The 22767-nt window shown below is 60.2% G+C and overlaps 1 protein-coding gene across 1 annotated transcript in view; it reads left to right on the forward strand.

The window, feature by feature from the left end:
- Positions 1-480: 480 nt before the first annotated feature.
- The window catches only part of ASIC4 (acid sensing ion channel subunit family member 4), a 28678-nt gene continuing 6391 nt past the window's right edge, over positions 481-22767 (forward strand). The window contains exon 1 of the mRNA XM_057367614.1: positions 481-1710. Coding sequence (XP_057223597.1) covers positions 1135-1710 — 576 coding nt within the window. The 5' untranslated portion in view covers positions 481-1134. The remainder of the gene's footprint in view (positions 1711-22767) is intronic.

Genomic DNA, 22767 nt, shown 5'->3' on the forward strand with positions numbered 1-22767 from the left:
CAGCGAGCGCAGTGGAGAGGGGGGCGGTGGACACGGGGCGCGAGTGGCGATACTGCCGCCCTCCTGGCTCCGGGGCACCGAGGAGCACGGCGGGGCCGGGGGGGGACGCGGRAAAGTGCACCCCCGGCGCCCCGTGTTCAGCCCCTCTCCGGCGGCGTCTCGCCRGCAGAAACGCTCCGGGACTGCCGGGACCGGGACCGGGACGGCCGTGTCTCGGCGCTGGTCGCCGTGGGTCGCGGCGGGCCGCGGCAGGGAGGCGGTTAACGGCCAGGGAGCCGCCGAGGCAGGAGGAGTCCGCAGGCGGGCGAGCAGGAGGGGGCCGCCGGGCGAGCTGCCCGCAGGCTGCCCGCCCCCGCCGAGCCGCTCCGCGCTCTGCCCCGGGGCGCACGGGCCGGCGGGGCACGGCGGGGCCAGGCGGGGAGAGCGGCGACAGCGGCGACGGCGGGGGGCAGGCTTCGTGCCCCGCCCGCCACGGCACGGCTCGGCACGGCTCGGCATCGCACGGCTCGGCGCGGCGCGGCACGAACGACTCGGCATCGCACGGCGCGGCACGGTTCGGTTCCGCTCGGCACGGCTCGGCTCCGGCAGCTCCCGAGCCATTCAAACAAGTGGCTCCGGCAGCACTTCGGGGCCGGGGCTGGGGAGCGGGCGCAGCGTGGCTCCCTGCCCCGGAGGCGCCGGGCCCTTCACACTGCCTCTTTTCTCTGACGCTCGCTCTTTATTTGACGATGAAATAATGTTGACATGTCTTGAATTATTAAGTATTCCCTGGATTTTATTAGCACATGATGCCTAAATGCTGCCTGTATCTGCCGGGGTCTTAACCAGAGAGGAGCGAGGGAGAAAGGCAGAGAGACAGAGCGAGGGAGAGGAGAGAGAGGGGTTTTTGACAGCTGTATTTGTGCTGATAAGCGAAGGCACAAGGAGACGATCGACTAGTGAGACAAGAGGGAAGCGGCGGCTCGGAGCTGCTGAGAGGGGCTGCGCTTCCCTCCCGAGACGGCTCGGGCCTCCCGGTGCCGTGCTGGGGCTTGGGGGGGACCCGAACCCCCTCCCAGCGCCTGGCCGGGCTCTCGGCCGGTGCCTGTGCCAGGGGGCAGCTCACTGGCTGGGCACACCAGCTGCGCGGGGCAGATGCCGATTGAGATCGTGTGTAAAATCAAATTTGCTGAGGAGGATGAGAAGCAGAAGGAGAAAGAAGAAGGGGACAAGGAGAGCCTGATCGAGGAGCCTGCCCGGCCCCGCTCCCGGGATCTGGCCACCTTTGCCAGCACCAGCACGCTGCACGGCTTGGGACACATCTGCCGGTCGGGACAGCTGGGYGTGCGCCAGACCCTCTGGGCATTTGCCTTTCTGGCCTCGCTCGCCTTCTTCCTCTACCAGGCGGCCAAGTCAGCGCTGCTCTACCTGGAGCACCCCCACGTCATGGCCCTGGACGAGGAGGCCATCCGCGAGATGGTCTTCCCCGCCATCACCATCTGCAACATCAACCGCTACCGCCACTCGGCACTCACTGACGCTGACATCTTCCACTTGGCCAACATGACCGGGCTGCCCCCCAAGGACCGGGATGGTCACAAGGCCACGGACCTGCTCTACCCTGACCCTGACATGGCTGACATTGTCAACCGCACCGGCCACCAGCTCGACGACATGCTCAAGAGCTGCAACTTCAGCGGCGAGAACTGCTCGTCCCGTGATTTCACTGTGGTGAGTGCACACCCGGCTCAGCTTCCCTGGGGTCCCCTACTGGCTCGGGGGGCATCCATCCGTCCGCGCCGCACCGGAGCAGGGCTCCCTGSCTCACTCCGGCTGCTGAAGTTTGCATCTCTCTGTGTTTGAGTTTCCCTCCAAGTTTCACACGGAGAGAGGGAGAGGATCCTCCGTGGGATCTCTCAGCAGGGCTCTGAGCTGCAGGACTGGGCTATCGGCAGGTCTGTGCCTGAGGGGCTCACGGGCAGGAGCCGCGGTGGGTGAGCAGCGGGGCTCAGCGGGGCTCAGCAGTCCCCAGGGTGGGTGTGCAGCGGGCAGGGGGAAAGCTGTGGCACAGAGTCCTGCTCCAGCCTGCTCTTTCCCCGGGTCAAAGTGCCCTGGCGCAGAGTGCTTTGCYCAGCGAGGGCACTGGAGCCGGGGGGACAGGCAGAGACCCCTTTGCACATCGGGGAATCTTCCTGCATTTGGGGGATTAGCACTGGGATGTGTGTAAACGTGGAGACTGCCGGCATTGCACACGCACGTGTGCACAAATGCCGAGCGGCTCCGCTCCGGAGGCACGGCTACAGCCAGGCGAGCGGGGCGCTGCCCGGGGCTGCCCACTCACTGCCCGGGACTGGCAGCAGGGCCTCTTCTCAGCAGCGCCCGGTCTGCCCAGGCAGCGAGCCCCTGGCCGGCCGCCGCCAGTGTGCAGCTCTCCACCAATATTGAGCCTGGAATCACAAATCCCCGCTGTGGTTTGGGAAAATAAATGTGCTGAACGGGCGGAATACCTGATGGGACCCTTTTCAGACCTTAATGACTCTGGAAATGAGCCGCCTCTCTCCTACGGCTGCCAGGGGCTACTGCTCAGCTGRCTCCTGCGTTCTCAGGAGCTGCGCTGCCAGCCGGACCCCGCTCCGTGCCGGGAGTGGGGTGCGATGCCATRGGCTGTGCAGGATACTGGGGAAGAGACGAGGCTCCATGGGGCTGGAAATGGCTGATGCAGCATGTTCCGTTTCACTTCGTGCCCATCGGTACAACGCCTGCTCGATGTGCAGAGTGATGCTGTCCCTGGGAAAGGGACGTTTGGGGGGGCTGCCCGTACAGGGGGGTGGGGGTTGGTGGTGGCATGGGGCACTGCAGTGGAGCGGGGAGGAGCGGGGGACAGCGGGGGGGCAGCCCCACTCCTCCTGGGGATTTGCTGGGCTCTGTGCCTGCTCTACGCCAGCTGCTTGAGTTTGCCGGGGAGCAGTGTGGTTCAGCAGGGTTTGGAGCAGGAAGCTCTGGTGCTGGATAGTCCTGCACATGGCTTGGCCATGCTGGCTACAGCCCTGGGATACTCCTGGAGGATTCAGCACAGCTTTGGTTCGCAGGGGAGGCAGAGAGCCCAGCTTTGTGCTGGCAGCGGCATGGGAATGGGATTTGGTGTGTGCTGAGCCACACCGCAAGGCTGGCAGGGCAGAGCTCAGGTGGATGGGGCAGTACAAGCTTCCCACAGTGGGGAAGAGTGGACAGAGTGTGTGGTATGGGCTGTGCTGCRTGGCAGTGAAGGGTGACCGCCAGGACAGTCCCTGGGACCTGGTTCCCCAGCGGGTGGCCRTGCAGGACCAGCTGGCCTGGTTACCTCATCTGCTTACGCGTATGCCCTGGGGATGCCCAGGCGGCCGGGCTCTGGTGTGCTGCCGCCCTGCACTGGAGCAGGTTTCAGGCATGAGAATGGTTAGTGCCAGCTGACCCATGGGCTCACGGCCATAGAAGGGGAGCATAAGGTACTAAAACCTTCACCCACCYTGCCCACAGCACAAGCTTCCTGGCCTTTGGGGCATCAGGGGCTGTCAGCAGAATAGGGTGTACCTGTCACCTCTCACTTGCCTGGAGCAAAGGGGTGAAGCTGGAGCAGGAGAGGCTGCAGARCATGGGTGTGGGGAGGGATGAGTGAAGATGTGATACATCTCTATGCCACATAACATGTCCCAAAGCCTTGCCACAATAACATGTCCCAGCAGCAGTGGGAACCTGTCAAGGCAACACACCATTTGCAGCTGGAGCCTTCTATTCCCATTCCCTGAGCCAAATCGGTCCCTTGTGCCTCCTGGGAACGACTGAAACACAGCACAGGCTTGGCAGGCGGGTCGAGTCCCAGCTGTGGTGTGTGGGCTTGGGCACTCCTGTACCTCATAGCCGTGGCCCCAGTGAAGGGGCATCCAGGCTGCTGATGTGGCAGGGAGCTCCAAGCCTTGTTGGTGACATTTCTGGGTCCCCATGTGAGCCTTCATGTTCAGAAAGCTTTTGTACCCCGCTGCTGTGGGCGAGTGCGTGAGTCACAGCATGTCCTAGCAGTGATGGAGGGCTCTCAGACTGCAGCACATCCCAGCAGGGCAAATGGCCTGGGGTCCCAGGGCACCCAGCCCACAGCGAGCAGCCTCTGTAGCAGAGGTTGTCCCTCAGCAATGTTGGAAAAGGGAAGGAGCTTTCCCTGCAGCCATGCTTGCAGGAGTCTTGCTAGAGTTTTACCTTCCCTCTGGGCATGAGATGGGCTTCGTCCAGAGGCTGGAAGTTTTTCAGCACGAGAGTGGCCAAGCTGTGGGGCTGCCTCCGACTGGCTGTCCRGGAGCAGGAGCAGAGCCAAGGCTGGAGCATGTCCCCTCATGMTGCTGCTTGCAGCCCGTGCTCACAAAATAAATAACTCGTGCGGATCCTTTAAGTAAGAGCCGTGAGTGGTAAATGATCTTCCCCTATTCAACGTCACAAATCCACATTCTTTATGGGACAGCAAATTAAGAAACTATTGGGGAAAAAAAATCCCCAGCGTAAGCATCTTCCGTGTAATAAAGCCCGGCTGGGCTGTAAATCTCCCCAGCGGCAGGGACAACCCTGAGCCGCAGCGAGGCTYCCTGCAGCCCCGCTGACTAATGTGCCCCCTGTGCGGGCTGCTAGAGGGCTGTGCCGGAGCCCCGGCCAAGCCTCTCCTGATCCCACTGAGCTGCGCCGTGCTCTGCAGCCCCCCGGTCGCTGCTGTGCCCGGGGGCGCTGCCCAGGGCCGGCACAGTGTCCGATGGATGCCTTGGTGAGAGTACCGGGCACGGAGCGCTCCCGGCTGGGCGAGTGCAGCGTCAGAGCTCGGGGTGCGAAGAGCGCGGTGCCGGTGCAGGAAATCAATGACACTCTTTACATGCCATTAAGAGGGAGGTTGGGAAGCGTCCCCACGGGGCTGGGGCTGAGATGCCGCGGGTGGTTCACAGCCACCTTCAGCTCCCTGCCTGGCATCCGGCTACACCCACAACCCAAGGCCAGTTCGGGCCACGTCAGGTGGCACTGAGGGAAAGAGCGAGCCCTCCCACAGTGCTTCTGGCATGGGGGGAACAGACAGATGGGGTGTGCAGGAATTGGGGGACTGTGGGAGGAAGTGCATGGAGGGGGCCCCCTCAGCTGGCAGCAGCATCCCGCCTGTTTGCCGGCAGTGGCTGCAGTGGGAGGCTCCGCTCACAGCCGGGCAGGAGCCCAGTGTCTTTCTCAAAACCTCGTTCGTTGTCAAAAGCCTTTTGTTTGTGATGTGTGGCTGCCGAAGCCAGTTGTGCCGGGGCTGGAGGCTGGGGGGAGCAGGGAGGTTGCGGAGAGCTGGCAGTGCCTCTCGGAGCTGGCACTGGCCCCAGCTAGGCCTCCTGCCTGCCCGGGATGTGGGCTGTGTGAGGGTCTCCCCAGTACCCCTTGCAGATCCCAGAGAGGAAAGCCCTATGTGGAGATGGGGAACATCCTCAGCTGCATTCCACATGCACCCAAAAGATCCTGGTTCAGGGGGTGGGTGGGGGCAGSAGGCTGTCGTCTCTGCCTTCTCCCAGCAAGACTCTCCCACTGCTCGACACAGGCACTCTCTCTGACCTTTCCACCAGAATCGTACTTAATAAATGTCACATTTTCAGCCTCTTTTTTACTGGGTAAAAGAGCCTGATGTGGTTGTTGTTCACCTGTCCTGCCCTGCCTGGTGCCTGCTCAGCCCCTGGCATTCATTCCATTTTCCCTGTACTACTGTGCTGGGCTGGGCGAGCTGGGGGCCCCCAGCTGCTCAGTGGGCTCCAGGTACAGCAGCATCTGCCCTGGCTGGGGCACAGAGCKGCTCTTGGGCCAGGCAGTGCCGTACGAGTCCCAGCACAGCATCATCCCCTTTGGAGGACGGCACGGCTGTGACCGYGGTGGGTGTCCTGCCATGCCTGGAAGGGACTGGCTGGGCTGGGGCTGGTGCTGCCAGTGCTCAGGAAAGCCTGGAGCATCCCTCACTGATTCCATGCCTGCGAGCTGCTCAGCTGAGCCCATCTGTGCCCATCTGGGTCACAGCACTCCGCTCACTGCGTCCACATCCTGCAGTCCCAGCCCAGTGCCTGAGCCAGCTAGGCAGGGGCTCAGAGCCCATCTGGAGCCCTCCATGCTCACAGTCTGGCCGCTGTGCTTGTGCATTTCCAGGCCTGTGTCCTGAGTGGTGCAGACATGTTGCAGGTTGGCTGTGCTCCTGTCCGGAGCAGCATTAGCGGCATCTCCGGCGCTGTTACACATGAGCCGCCTGGGCACAGCTCGAGGCGCTGTTTGTGCCAGAAAACGGGGGACTTTAATGCAATTCGTTGCCATTTAATTTTACACAATTCCCGCTGCTTAATCCGCTGAGAAATGCTAATTTATACAATTCACGTCTAAAAATAAATGTCAGTCCAGCAGCTCCCAGCAGCGGGTAGCTGCTCCCACCAGTCCCCGCTGAAGCCTTCTGCAGGGACCCCAGTCCAGAGCCCACGTTGCTCCCTGCCAGCCAGGCTGCCACTCCTTGTCCCAGGTGCTCGGGCTGTGGCAGCTTGTGTGTGGATATGGGGATAATGGGGATTTTGGGCACTATGGGAGAGCAAGGGGTTGGCTGCACCTAGGGGTGTCACTGCAAAGCCCTTGCTGACAGTGGGTAAGGTGACAAGGGCACAAGCATCTTGGCAATCTGACTCTTTCTGATTGCTTGGGAGACATTACTGGCATGGGGGTCATGAAGTATCTTTGGAACCACTGCTCCCTCATGGATTCCCCCAATAAAGCTGGGCTCAGCCCCATGTGCAGCTGCACCCTGTCCTGTGGCTGGGGGTGCATGAAGCTAGAGGGGTGCCCCAGTCCAAAGGGCTGGCATGTGCCCCTGTGGGCTGCACGTGAGGAGTCCAGCCATAGGTCCAGGCAGGTATTAATTGGTCACAAACTGTCATTAAGAATGTGGGATGGGAGGGAAGCATGCACCCCTCCTGCCTGGGGAGTAGGCATGCATCATTATGTCCCTGAGGAGGCTGGTCTGCAGGGGACAACAAGGGGGCTGGATCATGAGGAGAAAGGGATCCATGGCTGGGAAGAACCTATACTGAACTCCCAGTCCCCTGCCTCTTGTCCTTGAGCATTTCCATACCCTGCTGCCTTCCTCTGCCACTGCCCCAACTATCTCAYCCCCACTGCCTCCCCTTCCCCACCCTTTGCTGAGCAGACCCCCATGCCACCCTCCATCCAAGTGGGGTGGCACTGACACCAGGAGCAACACTGGGGAGAGGGCAGAGCACTGCCACGGCAGTGGGGTGGGCATCGAGGACCATGGCCGTGGGTGCCAGCTCCCTGCAGGAGGGGGCGAGGCGGGGGAGCCGGGGGGTGCGGAGGCGACGCAGCGGGGGAGCAGAGATGCTGGAGGAGCCGACGGCTTTCCCACCGTCTCCCTGATTGAGATCGGATCACCGTGAGCATAAAAAAGCTCTCTTCATAATTATATTTAATGAATTGACTTTAAAAGCTCTTATGCTCTTATCTGGGTAATTTAATATCACACACTTAATAAGCCTGTCTCCGATACGGGGGGAGCCAGCGGCCAGGACGCCCGCGCCTGGTGTGTCTCCCCAGGGATGTGGGACGTGCCATGAGGCTGGGCCCACGTGCCAGGCTGAGAGGGAGGGGGACACTGCTGCCCCCTGGGGCTGGGGCACCCGGGGGGTGACTGTGGGGCAGTGCCCCTCCAGCACTGCAGAGGGGGCTGGGCACCCCGAGTGGCTGTGGTAGGGGTGGGGACAGGACACTCAGAGGGGATTGGCTCCAGGAGCTGGTGCTTGCAGGGGCTGGGGGCCACAGGGCTGTGAGACCATGGGGCGATGAGCACACAGGGCTGTGGGGCTGACATGGTGCAGGGGAGGGGGGATTCATGGGGTGCAGCATGGCTGGTTGGGCATGGGGCAGAGCAGGGCTGGCTGGGGTGCAGGTGCCCTGTGCCAGTGGCATGGTCGGGTGCCAGGTTGCCCCATGGCTGGAAGGTCATTGCCCTGACCCTGTCCTTGGTGCCATTGTCAGCTGTGGCAGGGGTTCCAGGGACAGCACTGGGGACAGCCAGCACGGGTCAGTGCACCACAGGTGCCACGATGCTGTTGGATCCCTATCTCCTTCTGGCTCCAGCCACCTGGGGTAGTCAGCAGGGATGTCATGGAGGTAAAAGAAGGCTTGTCAGCAGGGTCTGTGCAGCTSTGTCACACCCCCACCCGGCTCCTGGAGTCCCAGATGGGATGTGGGCTGCCTCCTGCAGGCCAGCATTGCTGCACCCCCAGCAGGAGTCCCTGCACCCCTCCCCCCGCCACCCCCCCCACGACCCATCACTGCGTGCAGGCGGGCGCCTGCAGCGAGCCGGAGGGAAGGCTCTGCCATATGGAGCCAGGGGCCCTGGGGACTGCAGGAGCCTGAGTGTGGGCTGGGGCTGGGACCTGTGTCCTGTGGCCATGGGGGCAGCCCCTAGAATGCTCCACACCAGACACTCACTGGGCAGTGGGGTGGAAAGCCACTGTCCAGGCTCATGTTCTCTGCATATCAGTATTAGAGCTGTAGTGAGCTAGCCTGACCCCCTAGCCTGGCACCATGTCCCCAGTCACCCTGTGTCCTCGGGTCCCTGATTCCCAAATGACGGAGGACAGAGCAGCACCTCCCAGCATCCATGACTGCACTGCCCAGGGACAGGTGTCAGGGACAGGGTCACAAGGGCAGGGTGAGTGATGCTGGCCCTTGGCCAGCCATCTGCAAGCTCTGGGCTGCCTGGCAGTGCCAGCTGCCATCCTGGCACTTGGTGCTACGGCTGGGTGGGCTGGAGGGAGGTTGTGGGGCAGGGGAAGGAGGACACGRCTCTCGCCTGGCCCTGCGGAGGCACTGGGGGACAGCCCCAGGCAGAGTGGCAATCCCAGCTCCCCACTGGGGCATGGGGCAGCCGTGCCGGGTCTCCCTCCATGAGGGAGCGTCTGGAGAAGGAGGTTTACGGAGCTGCACTAAGTGACGCAAATGGTTTGAAGCCCATAAAGAGAGACGGTTTTATGTAAGACGACTATATAAAGCTCTGCTGTTCTGCCATTGATGAGATATAGGCCTTTATTTATAGAAGGCAATGTTTGCGGTGCGACTGCTGAAAGCCAGCCAGGGACCCGCAGATAGGGCGTAGAGTCATTTGACATGCAGCTGCCGTCGACACTGTTCACACATTAAAGAAAAAAATTAACAAGTTTGCAGCCAGTCAGGTGGAAAAAACAATAATTGTCGAAAAACGTATTTCCCCTTTTTCCAATAACAAATAACTGGAACGCTGTTGGGGAGGCTTGAGCTTGCTTTCCTTCTGGGAAAGGATGGGCTGAGGCTCCAGTCAGGCTAGAGGATGGAGTGGGCAGGGGGAGGCAGACAGGGTGGGATGAGAGTCCAGACAGGAGATGCTGCCACAGGGTGAATGTCCCTGCCTAGGCATTTATATGTCCACGACTGGAATAACAAGGCCTGCAGGCAGGGATGAAGGCACTGACAGCTCAACATGGCCATGAATGTGTTGGGGGATGAGGAGGGGGGACAAACATTAGGAGCTGAGGGTGCTCACTGCATGAAGGACTGTGGACCAAGCCCTACTGGATTTTCCTGCCTGGCCTGGCATTGTCTCTCTCCACCTGCACACACAGGGTTGCTCTGAGTTTATTTCTTAGCCAGATGTGGCTGGGTTTTTACCGGAGAGCAAGCAGCCARTCCCTGTGGTCAGAGCTCCCTGCCAAATTCTGTTTCATGCACGAAAGGAGGAAAAACTTCTCATGATTAATTGTGCAATAGGGGAAAACACGCATCTCTAACCTGCTCCTTGCCGGTTGCTGGCCTTTTTCTCCCAGGCACTGCCCCAACATGCAGCCAGGGAGAGTGCAAGGACAGGAGGGTGCTGACACCTCTGCCATGTCCTGCCCTGTCCTGACTCTGCCATGACCATGAAGGGTCCCAGTAGGGACCAGTCAGGCTCGAGGCCGAATAGCTTCCCKGTAGCTCCTCACACTGTTCTGTGGATGGCTGTCCCCTGCTCATGCTGCAAAGCCTTCCCTCATGTCTCGGTATGCTKTGCCAGCACAGGCAGGGCTCTGCCAACCCCACCACCCCACCATTGTACCAACAGCAGACAGCAAGTGAGGGTGGTAAATTGCACTGTGCTGCTGGGTAGGGGAGCTGGAGCTGCACCCTGACCCACTGGGACTCAGGGCTCCTGCAYCTGTCTGCTTTATCCCCAGGAGATGTCGCTGGCTGCATGGCTGCTCCTCCCCTGCCCCTCTGCAGAAGCCCTCCAGATCATTAGGCCCATCTCTGGGCTCTCAGACAGAAGCCCAARCACATTCCGCACATGATGAGCATTGGCTGAGCTCAGCTGGGCTCAACAGGTTTTCTTCCAGCAGAACAAAATGTTCTCACCTGATTGCAGCTTAGAGAAGGTGGGTGMAGAAGGAGCAGGGTGCGAGGAAAGCCAGAGGCTGGGAGGACCTGCCAGCACTGTGTCCCAGTGGCACAGGGGTTGTGTTGGAGAGCTGAGCCAGGCTGTCCCCTGCCCACAATGGCTGGGCAGGCAGGGAGCAGGGGCTGGGGGACACTGCCAGCAGCCAGCTCTGGGATATGCCGGGCAGGAAGGCAGAGGAGGCTCAGCCTTGTCAGAGTAGAGCCTCTGATTAATCACTAACTGCCGGCCCTCCAGCCAGCAGCTCATTAGCAGTTTAATTCCTGGTGCCCGGCATGCAGGAGGGCTGTGCAGCTCTGATTGAGCTGGATGCACTCATCTGGGCAGCTGCAATCAGGTGGTGGCCCCCCCACTCTCGGTCACAGTCACAGTCCGTGACCACGTCCCCCATGCCTGGGGTGGGCTGGACAGCAATTGCYGCAGGTGCTGCAGGTGCTGCAGATGCTGTGGGTGCCGCGGTCAGGCACTGGKGAGGCATCACTGGCAGTGGCTACAGAGGGCTTGTGGGCAGGGCTGGGGGCTGAAGATGTGCCAGCGTCTCCCCTTGTATCCATCGGCAGTCTGGCTGTGCCTGGAGTGTGGTGGTCCCCACGGTGCGTGGGGCTGGGAGCGGCTGTCACTGGTGTCAGCAGCTGTGGAGAGGCATTGCACTCGGCTGCACACGGATGTGTCACCAATCTGTCATCTCTGGGATCAGTGACACCCTGCACATCCCTGTACTGTCCTGTCCCTCCACCACCTSCACCTGCACCCACAGGGAGCAAAGTGAGGGCTGTGGTCCCTGCCTGCATCCTGGTGTTCTGGCCGCCACCCCAGGTTTTTTCTTTCCTGGCTCTTCTTCCTCCCAGACCCCTTCAGTGACTTGATGGGGGAATTCTCCCAGGCCATGGGTGCAGGACAGGGGCAGGAGGGAACCGAGTGTGCCAGAAGAGAGGCACTGTCTGTGGATGCTGCCTTTCTCCCATGGACCTCATACTCCGTCCGGACATGCAGAGGTGGGCACTGCCGTGTCTCCGAGCTGTCTGGGGGTGTTTGCAGCTCAGCTGTATCCCTTTGCCCTCCAAAACCTGCTGTGTCCTTCACTCCCAAGCTGCCATCTCCTCAATTTCCTCACAGCCCAAGGAGGGAGGGAGAGACCACAGCAGAGAGAAGCATCTTCATTTGTCTTCAATGCTCCAGTGGCTGGAGCAGGGCAGGGAAGAGTCGCGTCGGTGTCCCCGTTGTGGTGGGACAAGGAGGGCTAGGGTGCCTGTGGGGGCAAGTTAAGGGCCATGCTGGGGCTGTGACTCCTGAAGAGGAGGCAGGGCTGGCCCAGCATCTGATGCTGCTGCCCCTGGGAAAGGCATGGAGCAGCCCGCCTTCCRGAGCAGCATGGGACTGAGGGCACTATGCAAATCTACCTGAGATTGATGTAAGTATCAATTATGTCCCATCAGCTCAGCTCTTGCCCAGCAAGGCAGGGCACAGGGTGATGCGGCRGCTTGCTCAGCAAAGATGGCTTTGCACTGGCGGTGTGTTCCCTATGCCTGTCCCCCTGTCCACAGCCTGCTCCCATCACCCTGTTGTGACTGTGGTGTGCCATGCCAGGTCAGCCTGGCTCTCCCAGCCCCATGGCACTGCCTGGCTCAGAGGCAAAGCCATCACTGAGCAGGGAGGTGAACAGTCTGAGGCAGGAGCAATGTGAGCACTGTCGAGCAGTCTGGTATGCCTGGCTCTGAGGTCCTGCTAATCAGASAGTGTCTGCAATTACATGTGCTAATTATGGGCAGGGGCTCACAGTAACTTCTGCCCTGCTGGCATGACACTCGTCACACCRAGGTGCATTGCTTCTGCATGAGGATAGGAGTGAATAATCAGGACTGTTCAGCTGGCTCTCCCAGCCCAGGAAATGGTGTTTCACAGCCAGGCCTCCTGCCCATCCTGTCCTATCCCGTCCCATCCCATCCCATCCCATCCCATCCCATCCCATCCCATCCCATCCCATCCCATCCCATCCCATCCCACCTTCATCCCGATTTCACCCCATCCCACTCCATTCTATCCTGTACATGGCACAGCATGTGCCATACACAGAGCCCTGTGTGTGGGGCCATGACAGCTGCTCTGTCCTTGAGCACCTGGCTGATCAAATCTCAGTGGAGTTGCTTTTCAGAGGGAGTTTTTCAGGCTCTGACCCCCCTGTGCTGCTGCTGCTGCTCTGACATCCTGTTTCCTTATCGCCTGACATGACCTTAATTAGCTCCCTGTGCTGATAATGTTCTGGGYTTCTCCTCCAGGAGCTGTATCTCAGCATTGTGTCCTGCCTCATCCTCTTAGGGACCACTGCAGAGAYGGCCCAGGCAGCCTGGAGGAAGGGGGCAAAGGGATGCCTGGTGCAGTTAGGGCAGGGCAGTGAYACTGAGATCACTGGGGTGACAGGGAGTGGATGGGGCAGTGCTGGAACCAGGGAGCTGGTGCTGCATTGAAGGTTTCAGGGATATGCTGACCCAGTGGAGATGGCTGTCATGGTGGAGAGGTGGGGGTGCTGGCAGGAGGGGAGCTGTGTTGCTACCCAGGGCAGGGTGGTGGAGGCAATGGTGTCCATGGCAGCAGGATCCATCCCAGGCTCCAGAGGTGCTGCACAGCAGTGTGGAGGGATCCTGGCTCTCCTTGTACCACTGCAGGKGGGTTGGAGGGTTGGGCTGGCAGGGCTCCCCACCTCCAGGAGCTGCCCGACTGCCTGGCTGCCCCTCTGCTGCCAGCCCTAGTGGATTGAAATGCCAGCATTGATGACTTGTCGTCACTTTATCTCATGTGCTTGGCAAATATTGGCAAAGAGGAGATGTTTCAATAGTGAGGGTTTCCGATGGAAATCTCGGTGTGTGAGCCCACCAGCTCCATCCACGCAGAAGCCCAGCTGCCTCTGGGGCAGCTGCTCACCAGGATTGAGCCTGGCATGGGCACAGTCTGGGGCTCACGGGTCTGCTCCCAGCACCTTTTTCCCACAGACTGGTCCCTAGCAGGGTACTGTTCCAAGCTTGCCTGAATTGCAGCTCATGTCTCATCCTCTTGTGCTACGGAGAAAGTTCCCTGATTTGGGCCCCTGTCACCTGTAGGTAACTTTGACCTGGCAGCAGCCAGGCCAATGCCATGGGCCCCACAAAAAGCAAAGGTTACAAAATGCCCTAAGACTGTCTCCTCCCAGCTTGCAGCCACACAACCCTCATCCTCACAGCTCCTACTCCCCACAGCTCCTAGTCCCAAAACTTTAGTGCTGCCTGTCTCAGATACTCAGCTCACATCCCCAGGCCCACAGCCCAGGCAGCAGCTAGGATGAGGCACCAGCTGTTCCTGGGGCATGAGAGGGCAGGGCGCATTTTGTCCCCTCTGCTCATGCTGCCTACAGACACAATGAGAATTGTGTTTTCCTGAAGCTGGGCATGCAGTGCACACCACAGGAATCATGGAAAGTGTGTACAGMTACACCTGCTCACAGCATGTGATGTATGGAATGCTGGGGGCAGCATACAGTCCTGAGAACGATGCACTGGTTCCAAGCAGGGGCAAAGAGAAATGCTCTGAAGAGAGGAGATGGGAGCTACCAGTGCTGCTCCCCTTTATGTGGGAGGCAAAGCAGTATGAGGAGGAGGAAGGAATTCCCCAGCTGCAGGGGCAGGTTGCCCTATCCCATTCCTACCAGGACACGTCCCTGCACCCACAGCAAGCCCTGGGACCTGGAAGGAACTGAAACAGACAACTGAGCAGCTCCTGCAGGTGCCAAGGACTAGCATATGGGCAATGTGGCTCAAACATCCAGGAGAGGCAGACACCTTGTGAATCCTGAGACCCCCAGCCCATCACCTCCTACATGGTGAGCAGAGGATGGGGATGTGGGGATAGAAGGATCTGGGCTGCAGGGTTGTCCCTGCCCGCCAGTGCCTGCACCTCTTCCCCTTCCCRGCAGTCCCAAGGAGGGAGTCCCTGTCAGTGCCAGGGCGCGGGGGCTCTCTCTCGATCAGCCCCTCCGCCCGGGAGCACCCAGGCTGGGGAAAGCCAACCCCTATCATGTTTGTTCCATTGATTTAGCGCCGCGGAGAGGGTTTAATCAGCCTTTAGCCTGCACGCTCCAGCATTAAGAACAAATCCATTAGCCACGAGATAACCACAAAGGGTTGCGCTGAGGCTGGATGAGGTCCCAGCGCCTTCAAGATGCAAATTGGCAATCAAAGATCAAAGCCGCGCAGCTCCCTAATCTCTGCTAAAAGGGCTCAGCTATTAACGAGCCCTTTCCCACTGAGCTGTGATCACCCCACTTCACTAGGGGTCCCGGTGTGCTGTGGGGTTACACCATCATCCCAGCAGGACCTGAGCTGGCCCTGGGGAGGAGGGTGCATCCAGGGCTCAGGCTGTTTGCTTGCATGTTGTTTCCTTCAGTTCTGACACATTGGAGTCGAATTCATGTCAGAGAGAGCAGAGCCCACAACAATSGGGGGCTTGTGGCTGGAGGGTAGGAGAAGGGTAAGAGGTAGGAGCCTGGATGGAGCAGTGTGATGTGAGAGCTGTGCAGGGCTTACGAGGTGACTTTGGAGACAGGGAGGATGTTGGCAGGCAGCTGCCCCTCCCGCTGCTCAGGGATTTAGCCTGCTTCAGCCCCTGCCTGGTTGCACCAGGTGGCTCAGGGCAATCCGTGCCGGCCCCAGGGAAATCAGTGGTGGGGCGTGTGGCATGGGGGCAGGCAGCAGGGAGTGGGTGAGGGATCAGAAGAGTGTTTTGGAGCCAGGTTCCTGTTTTGAGGGTATTCCTGTTCATCCCATGTCATCCTGGAGCACATGATGTACAAAGCCCCGGTTCCCATAGCCACCCTGCCCKTTCCTGCACGGCGCTGAGTTCAGGCTGCAGGATGCAGTCTTCCCTCCACTCCCTGCCCGGRCCATCTTACCTGTGGTGGCTCCACACATGGCTGCCCCAGCAGYCCCATGAGTCCCAATCACCCCACACTATGCAGGAGAGCCATGAAGCTGCCRAGCTGTGACAGGAGCTGCAATGCCAGCACTGTCAGCAAATCTGTGGCAGCACAGATGTGTGCKCTGCTCAGAATGGTTCAGCTCAGGGACCAGTATCCCTCCACATCCTGCTGAAATGGTCAGAGAATGTGTGATGCACCCTGCAACAGGTGGGCAGGGAACCCATCAGCCCTGGCAGCAGRGAGCAGAGGGTCACGTCTGGCTGTCCTTTTGTCTGGGGACCCACTCTACTGGCAACTGCTCTGAGGTGCTGCTGACGTCCCTCACAACACCCCCAGGCAGGCAGCACAGCCTTGCAAGAGCAGCAGGGAGTGAGGTGCTGGCAGCACCTGAGCTAGGGTGACGATAAATCTTATCAGTGTAAACCCATCCGTAGGCAGGAGGATAACCTCCGTGACAACCCRGCAAGAGCAGAGGCTTCATCTTCACCGTGTCAGTGCTGTGGATTTACAGATAAATGCCACGGCTGGAGGGACCCCCTCCCCTCCTGCCTAACCCTGCCCTGAGGCTGTGGGAGCTCCAAGGTCCAGGCCGSTGAGCCCCAGAGACAATGGCCATGGTGTGCCTGGTGGGTGGAGCGGACCTGGTCTGGCACCCGGCAGGGGGACACCTGGATAGGTGGGGATAGAGGAAGGGGCATATGCAGGATAAGGTGGTATTGCTCTGCCTGCTGTCCTGGCCCTGCTCTGTTCTACACGCACCGTCCCATGGAGCCCTGCATCCTCCATCAGCCCACGGGGGCTTGGGCATCACGCAAGATGGACCACCGGAGCTCAATGAYCGGGAAACGTGTGACTGAGTGTGTGACACTGGCATTGTGTCCCCGAGGCCGTGTGACAGCGCCAGGCGCGAGCCAGCATGCTGCCTGTGGATGCAGCCTGTGCGCCCATCCCCGTGTTTCCCCCCTCTCTCCGGCCGGGCAGCGAGGGGTGCGGTGATGCCAGGAGCGGGGGCTGCTGAGCGGGGCGGCAGGCGGCATCCCTGCCCCGGGCCCCGCTCCTCGGCTCAGCTCCCCCATCTCCCGGCAGCCGTGGGAGCAGTAATGAGATGGAGCAGCAGAAGGACGGCGAGATAAGGCTGCCTGCGCTGCCCCAGCAGATTAAACGCTGGGATTAAGCAGGCGGTGCCAGCTCTGCTGCCTTTTTATCTCGCTGCTTCTCCCCTCTTATTCTCCYGCAGTCGATAGAGAACGGTCTCCGAGCTGTCAGCAAAGGAAATTGCTTGTTAACCCTTTGGGGAGAGGCGGCAGAGCTCCCTGTACGGCTTCTTTCAAAGAGAAGCAGTCCCCGGGGGATGCGCTGCCCCCGGAGCCAAGCGGGAATGCGGGGATACCTCCCCACAGGCCCCGCGTGCGAAGGACAGCAAGGCAGGGCCGGGGGTGTCCAGGATCTGCAGCAAAAAGCAACCAGCGCCCAACCAGCACCATAGAGAGGCACTGATATACTGGGGTCCCTGCGGGGTGACAACAGTGAAAGAGCAGAGGCTGCCTAAGCTCCACAAAGGAGCCCCGGGGACATCGCATACCCCACTTTCGGGCATCCCTGATGTTCCCTGCTTCCTCCAGCGTGCTGTGAAACCACAGGGCTAGGGATCCTTCTCTGGTCCTGAGGACAAGTGGCAGGGGCCAGCTGTGTCTGCACAGTACCGCGCATCGTGTTGGATCTCCTCCAACTGCCAAGGGGAACCCGCTACCCAAACCCATCATTATTGCTCTCTGTGTATGTGAATGTTTTGTTGGGTTTGCAGCAGCAAGGCTGAGCTGCAGCCCATCCCAGTGCTTATCCGTAGCGTGCTGTGCTGTGTGCCCGGGAGCGGCGTGCCCGGTGCGGGGGTGTCTGAGGGTGGGAAGCCGGCTGGAGAGTGCCGGAGGGTGCACAGAGTGACGGCAGGATTGCTGCTCAGCACAGTCCAAACCCAAGCTAGGGACTGCCTTAGCAGCTTGACAAGCTCGTTCTGGCATGTTTGGGGGTGCAGTTTTGGTGCATCTTTCCCGTGGGGACCCTGAGCACCTCSTGAAGCAGGAGGCAGAAACATGGGGCAGAAAACTTTTGCAGCTCCAGCATCCCACTGAAGTACTTAGGGAGAGACCAGGGTAGGTGGGCAGCATGCTCAACAACTCAGAGAGCTTTTCTGTCTGTCAACAGGATGAAGTGGACTTCCCCAGCCCCTGCCCCCCCATCTCACTGCTCCTGCCCACCCTCTCCCTCATTTCCCTGCCCTGCACTGCAGCATGCCTTTGCCACCGTCACTTCATCTTCCACAATTCCCATGGGGCTGGCTCCTTTACCTGCCCAGGTGTCCCTTTTGGCGGACACTTGAAAATGAAAACAAACCTTGTGAAAGCACCATCTGCCAGGAGATCTGCAGGGAGCAGGTTAGCCCCGGCTGGGACAGCAGACCCAACCACGGCTGCTGTGGAATGAGGGGCAGAGCAATGTACAAACCCCGGGCAGCCAGGGCTGAGGAGCTGGWGCCGATGCTGTGCCGGCAGCCGGGCTGCTCAGGCAGACAGAGCATGAATCGGGAGAGGAAACCAGAAGCGATTGGCACGTGAAGGCTGGCAGGCTGGAGGCTGCGAGGGGATAGGATTGCTGTTTATAAATATATCAAAGGAGTAAACACAAGGGAGGGAAGAGAGCTATTTAAGCTAAGGGACAATGCTGGCATGAGAACAAATGGTAAAAACTGGCCATGAATAAATTTAGGTTGGGAATGAGTGAGATTCTGGGACAGATTCCCCCCAGGAGCAGCAGGAGTAAAAAGCACAACTATGTGAYGGCATTTTCTCTGCTACTAGAGGCTGTCATGTGTGTGTAGTGTGCTGCCATGCCTGTACAGTGAAGTCAGGAAGRAGGTGAGGAGCTGGGGTCCCCAGTCACTCACAGCCACCCTGCTTCCATGTGACATGGGCAGCACAGCTCTCTCCAGCCTCTGACTTGGCCAGTGCAGGATTTCTGGGGCAATGGTTTGCAGGGAGAGGTTCTTCTCTGGCATACGAGTTTGGGCTGTAGCAGATGCTGATCCTGAAAGCTGKATGGTGCCAATGTTCCCCTGCTATAACAGTCACTGGCAGCACTGGGGCAGATATGCTGGGAAGGTGTCCTTGCCCATGTSCATGGTGTATCCCTGTCTTGCATGGCATCCCTATGCTCCTGACCCACCAGGAGCAGGAAGCCCTGGTCTAGATCCTGCTCATTCCTGGGGACATGGGTTATATGCTGTCTCTGGAGCAGCAGCCTGGTGGTGATCTGCTTGCCCTGCCCAGTGCTGGGGCTCTGGTGGCTCCCGCTGCTCTGCCTGGCTGGCAGCACAGCTGAGAAATTGGTATTCCAGCAGCGAGCCTGCTTGGCATGAAAGGGGCTCTGCCAGCCCCACACGCCCACATCTCCATTGCTGGCTCAGGCCTAGCCAAGGGGACTCAGCTGGCAAGGACTCTCCTGTAGCACAGAGAGAGGCACAGCTGCAGTGGCAGGAGGAGTCCTGGCCTCTCTAGGGTATGCTTGCAGCAGCCCCTGGCCTCCTTGCCCCACACTGTTTTCCCTCCTCCTTTGGAGGCAGATCAGGGAGCAGCAGGAGATATTCCAGAGCTTAGCCCTTCACAGGACAGGGGAAACAAGAAGCCTATACCATCATCGTGCTGTGCCAAAGGTGCCCTGCTCTGTTTGGGCTGAGAATGTGGAGCCTGGTGCCCCATGGAGGCAGCAGCTCCAGCCCCATATGCAGTGCTGTGTCCTGCAGGAGCCATCCTAGCAGCTCTGTGTGGGGCAGGGGGCTGCCCTGGGGGCTGCTAGTGTGGGAGATGGTTGTGCTGCTGCCAGAGCTGGGGTCGAGCCAAACTGGCACCGTTCCCCAAATCCTCCTGGGAGCAGGGAAGGGAAACGGTGCGACCATGCATGAGAAGGGACGTTTGCAGTGGCAAAAACATCCCACTGGCTCAGAAAATTGCTGCAGAATCGGGCTTGAAATGAGTTGAAATTGCTGAATCCAAGCGGATCTCATATCCCGGGCAGTTGTAATGCTGGCGTCAGCGCTGCAGCTTCCCTCCCGGGGCACCCAGGCGGGGCCTRGCTGTGCTGCACGGGGGGAGCGTGCTGTTGGGGAGGGGAGGGCTGCCTCAGGGGGGGCCTCTGGCTTGGTGAGGGGCTCCAGCAGGGCTGGGATCTGAGGCTGGGATGGCCACAGTGAGGGGCAGGGGCAGAGCAGGAGGCAGGGTGTGTTGGTGTGCTGTTGCCCCAGCTCTACTGRTGTCATCCCAGTTTAGCCCCAGCTCCTGTGCCACGTCCCCTGTCCAGGAACATCCCTGTGCCTCCAGCTGCCTTCACTTATTCAGGAAGCAGCATTTCCAGTTTTGGAGGCTGCTTTCCTTCATGCCACAGCCTYGTCCATGCTAATTTGCTCTCTGGACTTGGGTACCTGGAAATGATCCTCAAGGTTACCTATGGGCTGACATCCCCACAAAGTCCAAGGTGGGCTGGTGTCTTTCCATTCCTGTCCCCATTGCCATTATGCCCCAATGATGACTATTCTCAGGGGTACTTCTACGCTAGGGTGATGGCTCCTGTGTGGTGTGCCCATGCCCAGGGCCTGCCCGTCAGCTGCATGTCCCAATGGGAATGTGTGAGCAGGGCTAGATGTCCCAGYAGGTATGTGGGAACAGAGCTGGCTGTCCCAGTGGGGATGTGGAAGCAGGGCTGGGTGCCCCAGGCGTGAAGGAGCAGGACCYGCGGGCACCACACATGTCGCAGCTCGTTCCCCTCGCATGGAAATGTTTGGCTGGAAGCTTAGTGCGGCCTCTTGTCTCCTCAGAGCAATCAGGATTTGTCACTGCTTGCAATGTTTAACGTCGTCTTCCAGAGGCTAAATACCATGGGGAGCCGTGTAAGCCGCGGAAATACCTGCGTGAGCTGGGATCAGCCTGAGGCTGGCACAATGGGCTGGCAKCATTGGGGATGGGGGACTGGGAATGCATGATATTTGTCCTCATGCTCCCACTGCTCATGGGTGGGCTGGCATGAGCCATGGTGAGGAGCTGGGGGTCAGCACCTTGCTCCCATAGGGCTCCCCACAGCAGGGGGGCAGGGAAGGAAGTCTCCGGGGCATGAAGAGGGCTTGGGGGGCCCCAGAACTGTGTGGGGAGGGGAAGAAGATGCCAGGGCCCCCAGCAGTATCTGACTGGAATCTGACTGCTGAGGCGCAGGCAGCTATTTCTGTCAAGGTCAGAGTGTCTCCGTGGGAGAGAGAGGAAAATGAGGAATCGTGTCAAGAAATTACCTCCCTAATGGGGTCTCCCCTGCATTGTGAGCATGGCGTGGGGATGCCAGCAAGCACTGGCTGAGCAAGGAGACTGGCACATGATATGGGAATGCTGCCAACCCTGGCCCCAACACTCAGGGCTGCAACACTCAGGGGTGCCTAGCAAACACAGCCAGGTGCCCAGGGGCCCATGCCCCAGTTGCTATCCTTGGATGGATATGTGCGCTACAGCCCCGCAAGGTGTTTTTCTGGGTCAGCTGTGGGAAGAAAATCATGTTCCTGGTGCAGGCAGGCTCTCCTCTGCTCTTCTTCCTCCTCCTCCTCATGCGCTCCCTGTTACCTAATTGGATTTGTCATGGTGGAAAGGCAAAAGCCCTTCAGGACTGTGCTTTGCTCTCGCCAGTGTGATTTCACAGCTGGCCTCAGCACCCCAGTAGCCGACAAGTGAGTAACTCAGCTGGACGCCACGGGCACCCTCGCTCTCCCCATGCTCCCCCATAGCAGTGCTCACCTGCCTGGAACACGGCCACCACCACAGCTGGTGGGTCTCCACTAATCCTGCCCAACACTGGTCCCTGTCCCCAACTTCTGTCCCCGTGTGCCCCAGCCTCWGCATCCTATCCCCACCCCTCACCCCGCTCCGGGGTCATTGTGATGCCGCCAGGAGATGTCTGAACTGACATGAGATGGAAGCGTTCAGAGAAATGACATTTTCTCCAGCCTGGGGAGCTTATCCTCCGTTTAAAGAAAACTAATATAGAAGCTGCCCTGGTGTGCCGGGGCTGATGGTATCAGGCTGGCAGCCGCCGGCGCTCACAGCCGCGATACATCTCAGAAAGCAGCCGAGCCGGCTCCAGCCGCCCCACAGAGAAGGGCTGAGCCGYGTCCCGCCGGTGCGCGGCGATGCAGTGGCTGGAGGGAACAGCTCAGGGCGGGTATGGTAGGGTGCCCCACAGGGTCCCGAGGATGCAGGAAGCAGGGAGCCCGCGGCAGCGCTGGACTCCGCGGAGAGGCTACGGCAGGGCCRGAGAGCTCAGCGCGGCCCGGCCCGGCCCGATCAGGGGCTGCCCCGGCGGTGAGGGCCCGGCGGTGGGTGCGCGGCGCGGCGAGCGCGGGGCCCTGCTGCCCCCTGCCGGACAGCGCCCGCCAAGCGCCCGCCGCCAGGGCAGGGCCTCCGATGGACGCGGGGCTCGGCCCTGCTGCCCCTGCATGCYGCCCGCTGCCCCCGCTCGCCTCCTCGGTGCCTGTCCTGTTTCTCACCTGCCTGACGTCGTCCTGCACYTGTAACCGAGCTGCCGGATGGGATCCTGGCCGTGACCCCGTCATGGCTATAGCTATACTTTGCTCAGGTGTGGAGGCCCGGGGCAGGGATGGTGCTGGGAGTCACTGCTGAGGCAATCAGGAGYTCCTCTTGTTCTATTCCCCGGTGCCACCTCTGGCCTTTTCCTGCCCTTATTGCAACGGAGCTCAATGATGCTTCACGGGGCCCGGTAGCCCTGACTTGTCCCCGAGCTGTGGAGGCTGAGGGACATCCCCCTCCCCATGCCAGCACATGCTGACCGAGTGCTAATGGCGGGTGCCTGCAAGCAGCAGCAGMAGCAGCAGGAGATGAGAGGCTGAGGGGAGTGCGGTGCTGAGCTTTGAAAGCACCTGACAAGCTGTCGGGGCACTGCCAGCCACGCTGACAGCCGGGTACAGACACACCCCCGCCACTGCTGTGCTCTGATCACAGCCTCACTGTCACTTCAAAGCACCCGCCAGGTGCGGGTGGGTTTCCATGCAGTCTCCCGCCCCATGGTTCCACTYCTGACCCATGGTCTTGCTTCTCCTGCCCCACATGGCCCAGATGCACTGAAGTACCCAGCTCCAAGGGGAGGAGGGCCAGGGATACCAAGGTACAAGGTAGATGTGCTCCCAAGCAGCACTGGCAATAGGTGATGGCCCCCCAGGGCTGCCACTGTCCTGCCTCTGTGGGGCAGGGTCCCCAGCTGCAGAGCAGCCACAGCTAGGGACCCTGGGGGTCTAGGCAGAGTTTCATGG

Source organism: Malurus melanocephalus, unplaced genomic scaffold (genome assembly GCF_030028575.1).
Source record: "Malurus melanocephalus ecotype Western Australia unplaced genomic scaffold, MMel_1.1 scaffold_81, whole genome shotgun sequence".
NCBI classification, from domain to species: Eukaryota; Metazoa; Chordata; class Aves; order Passeriformes; family Maluridae; genus Malurus; species Malurus melanocephalus.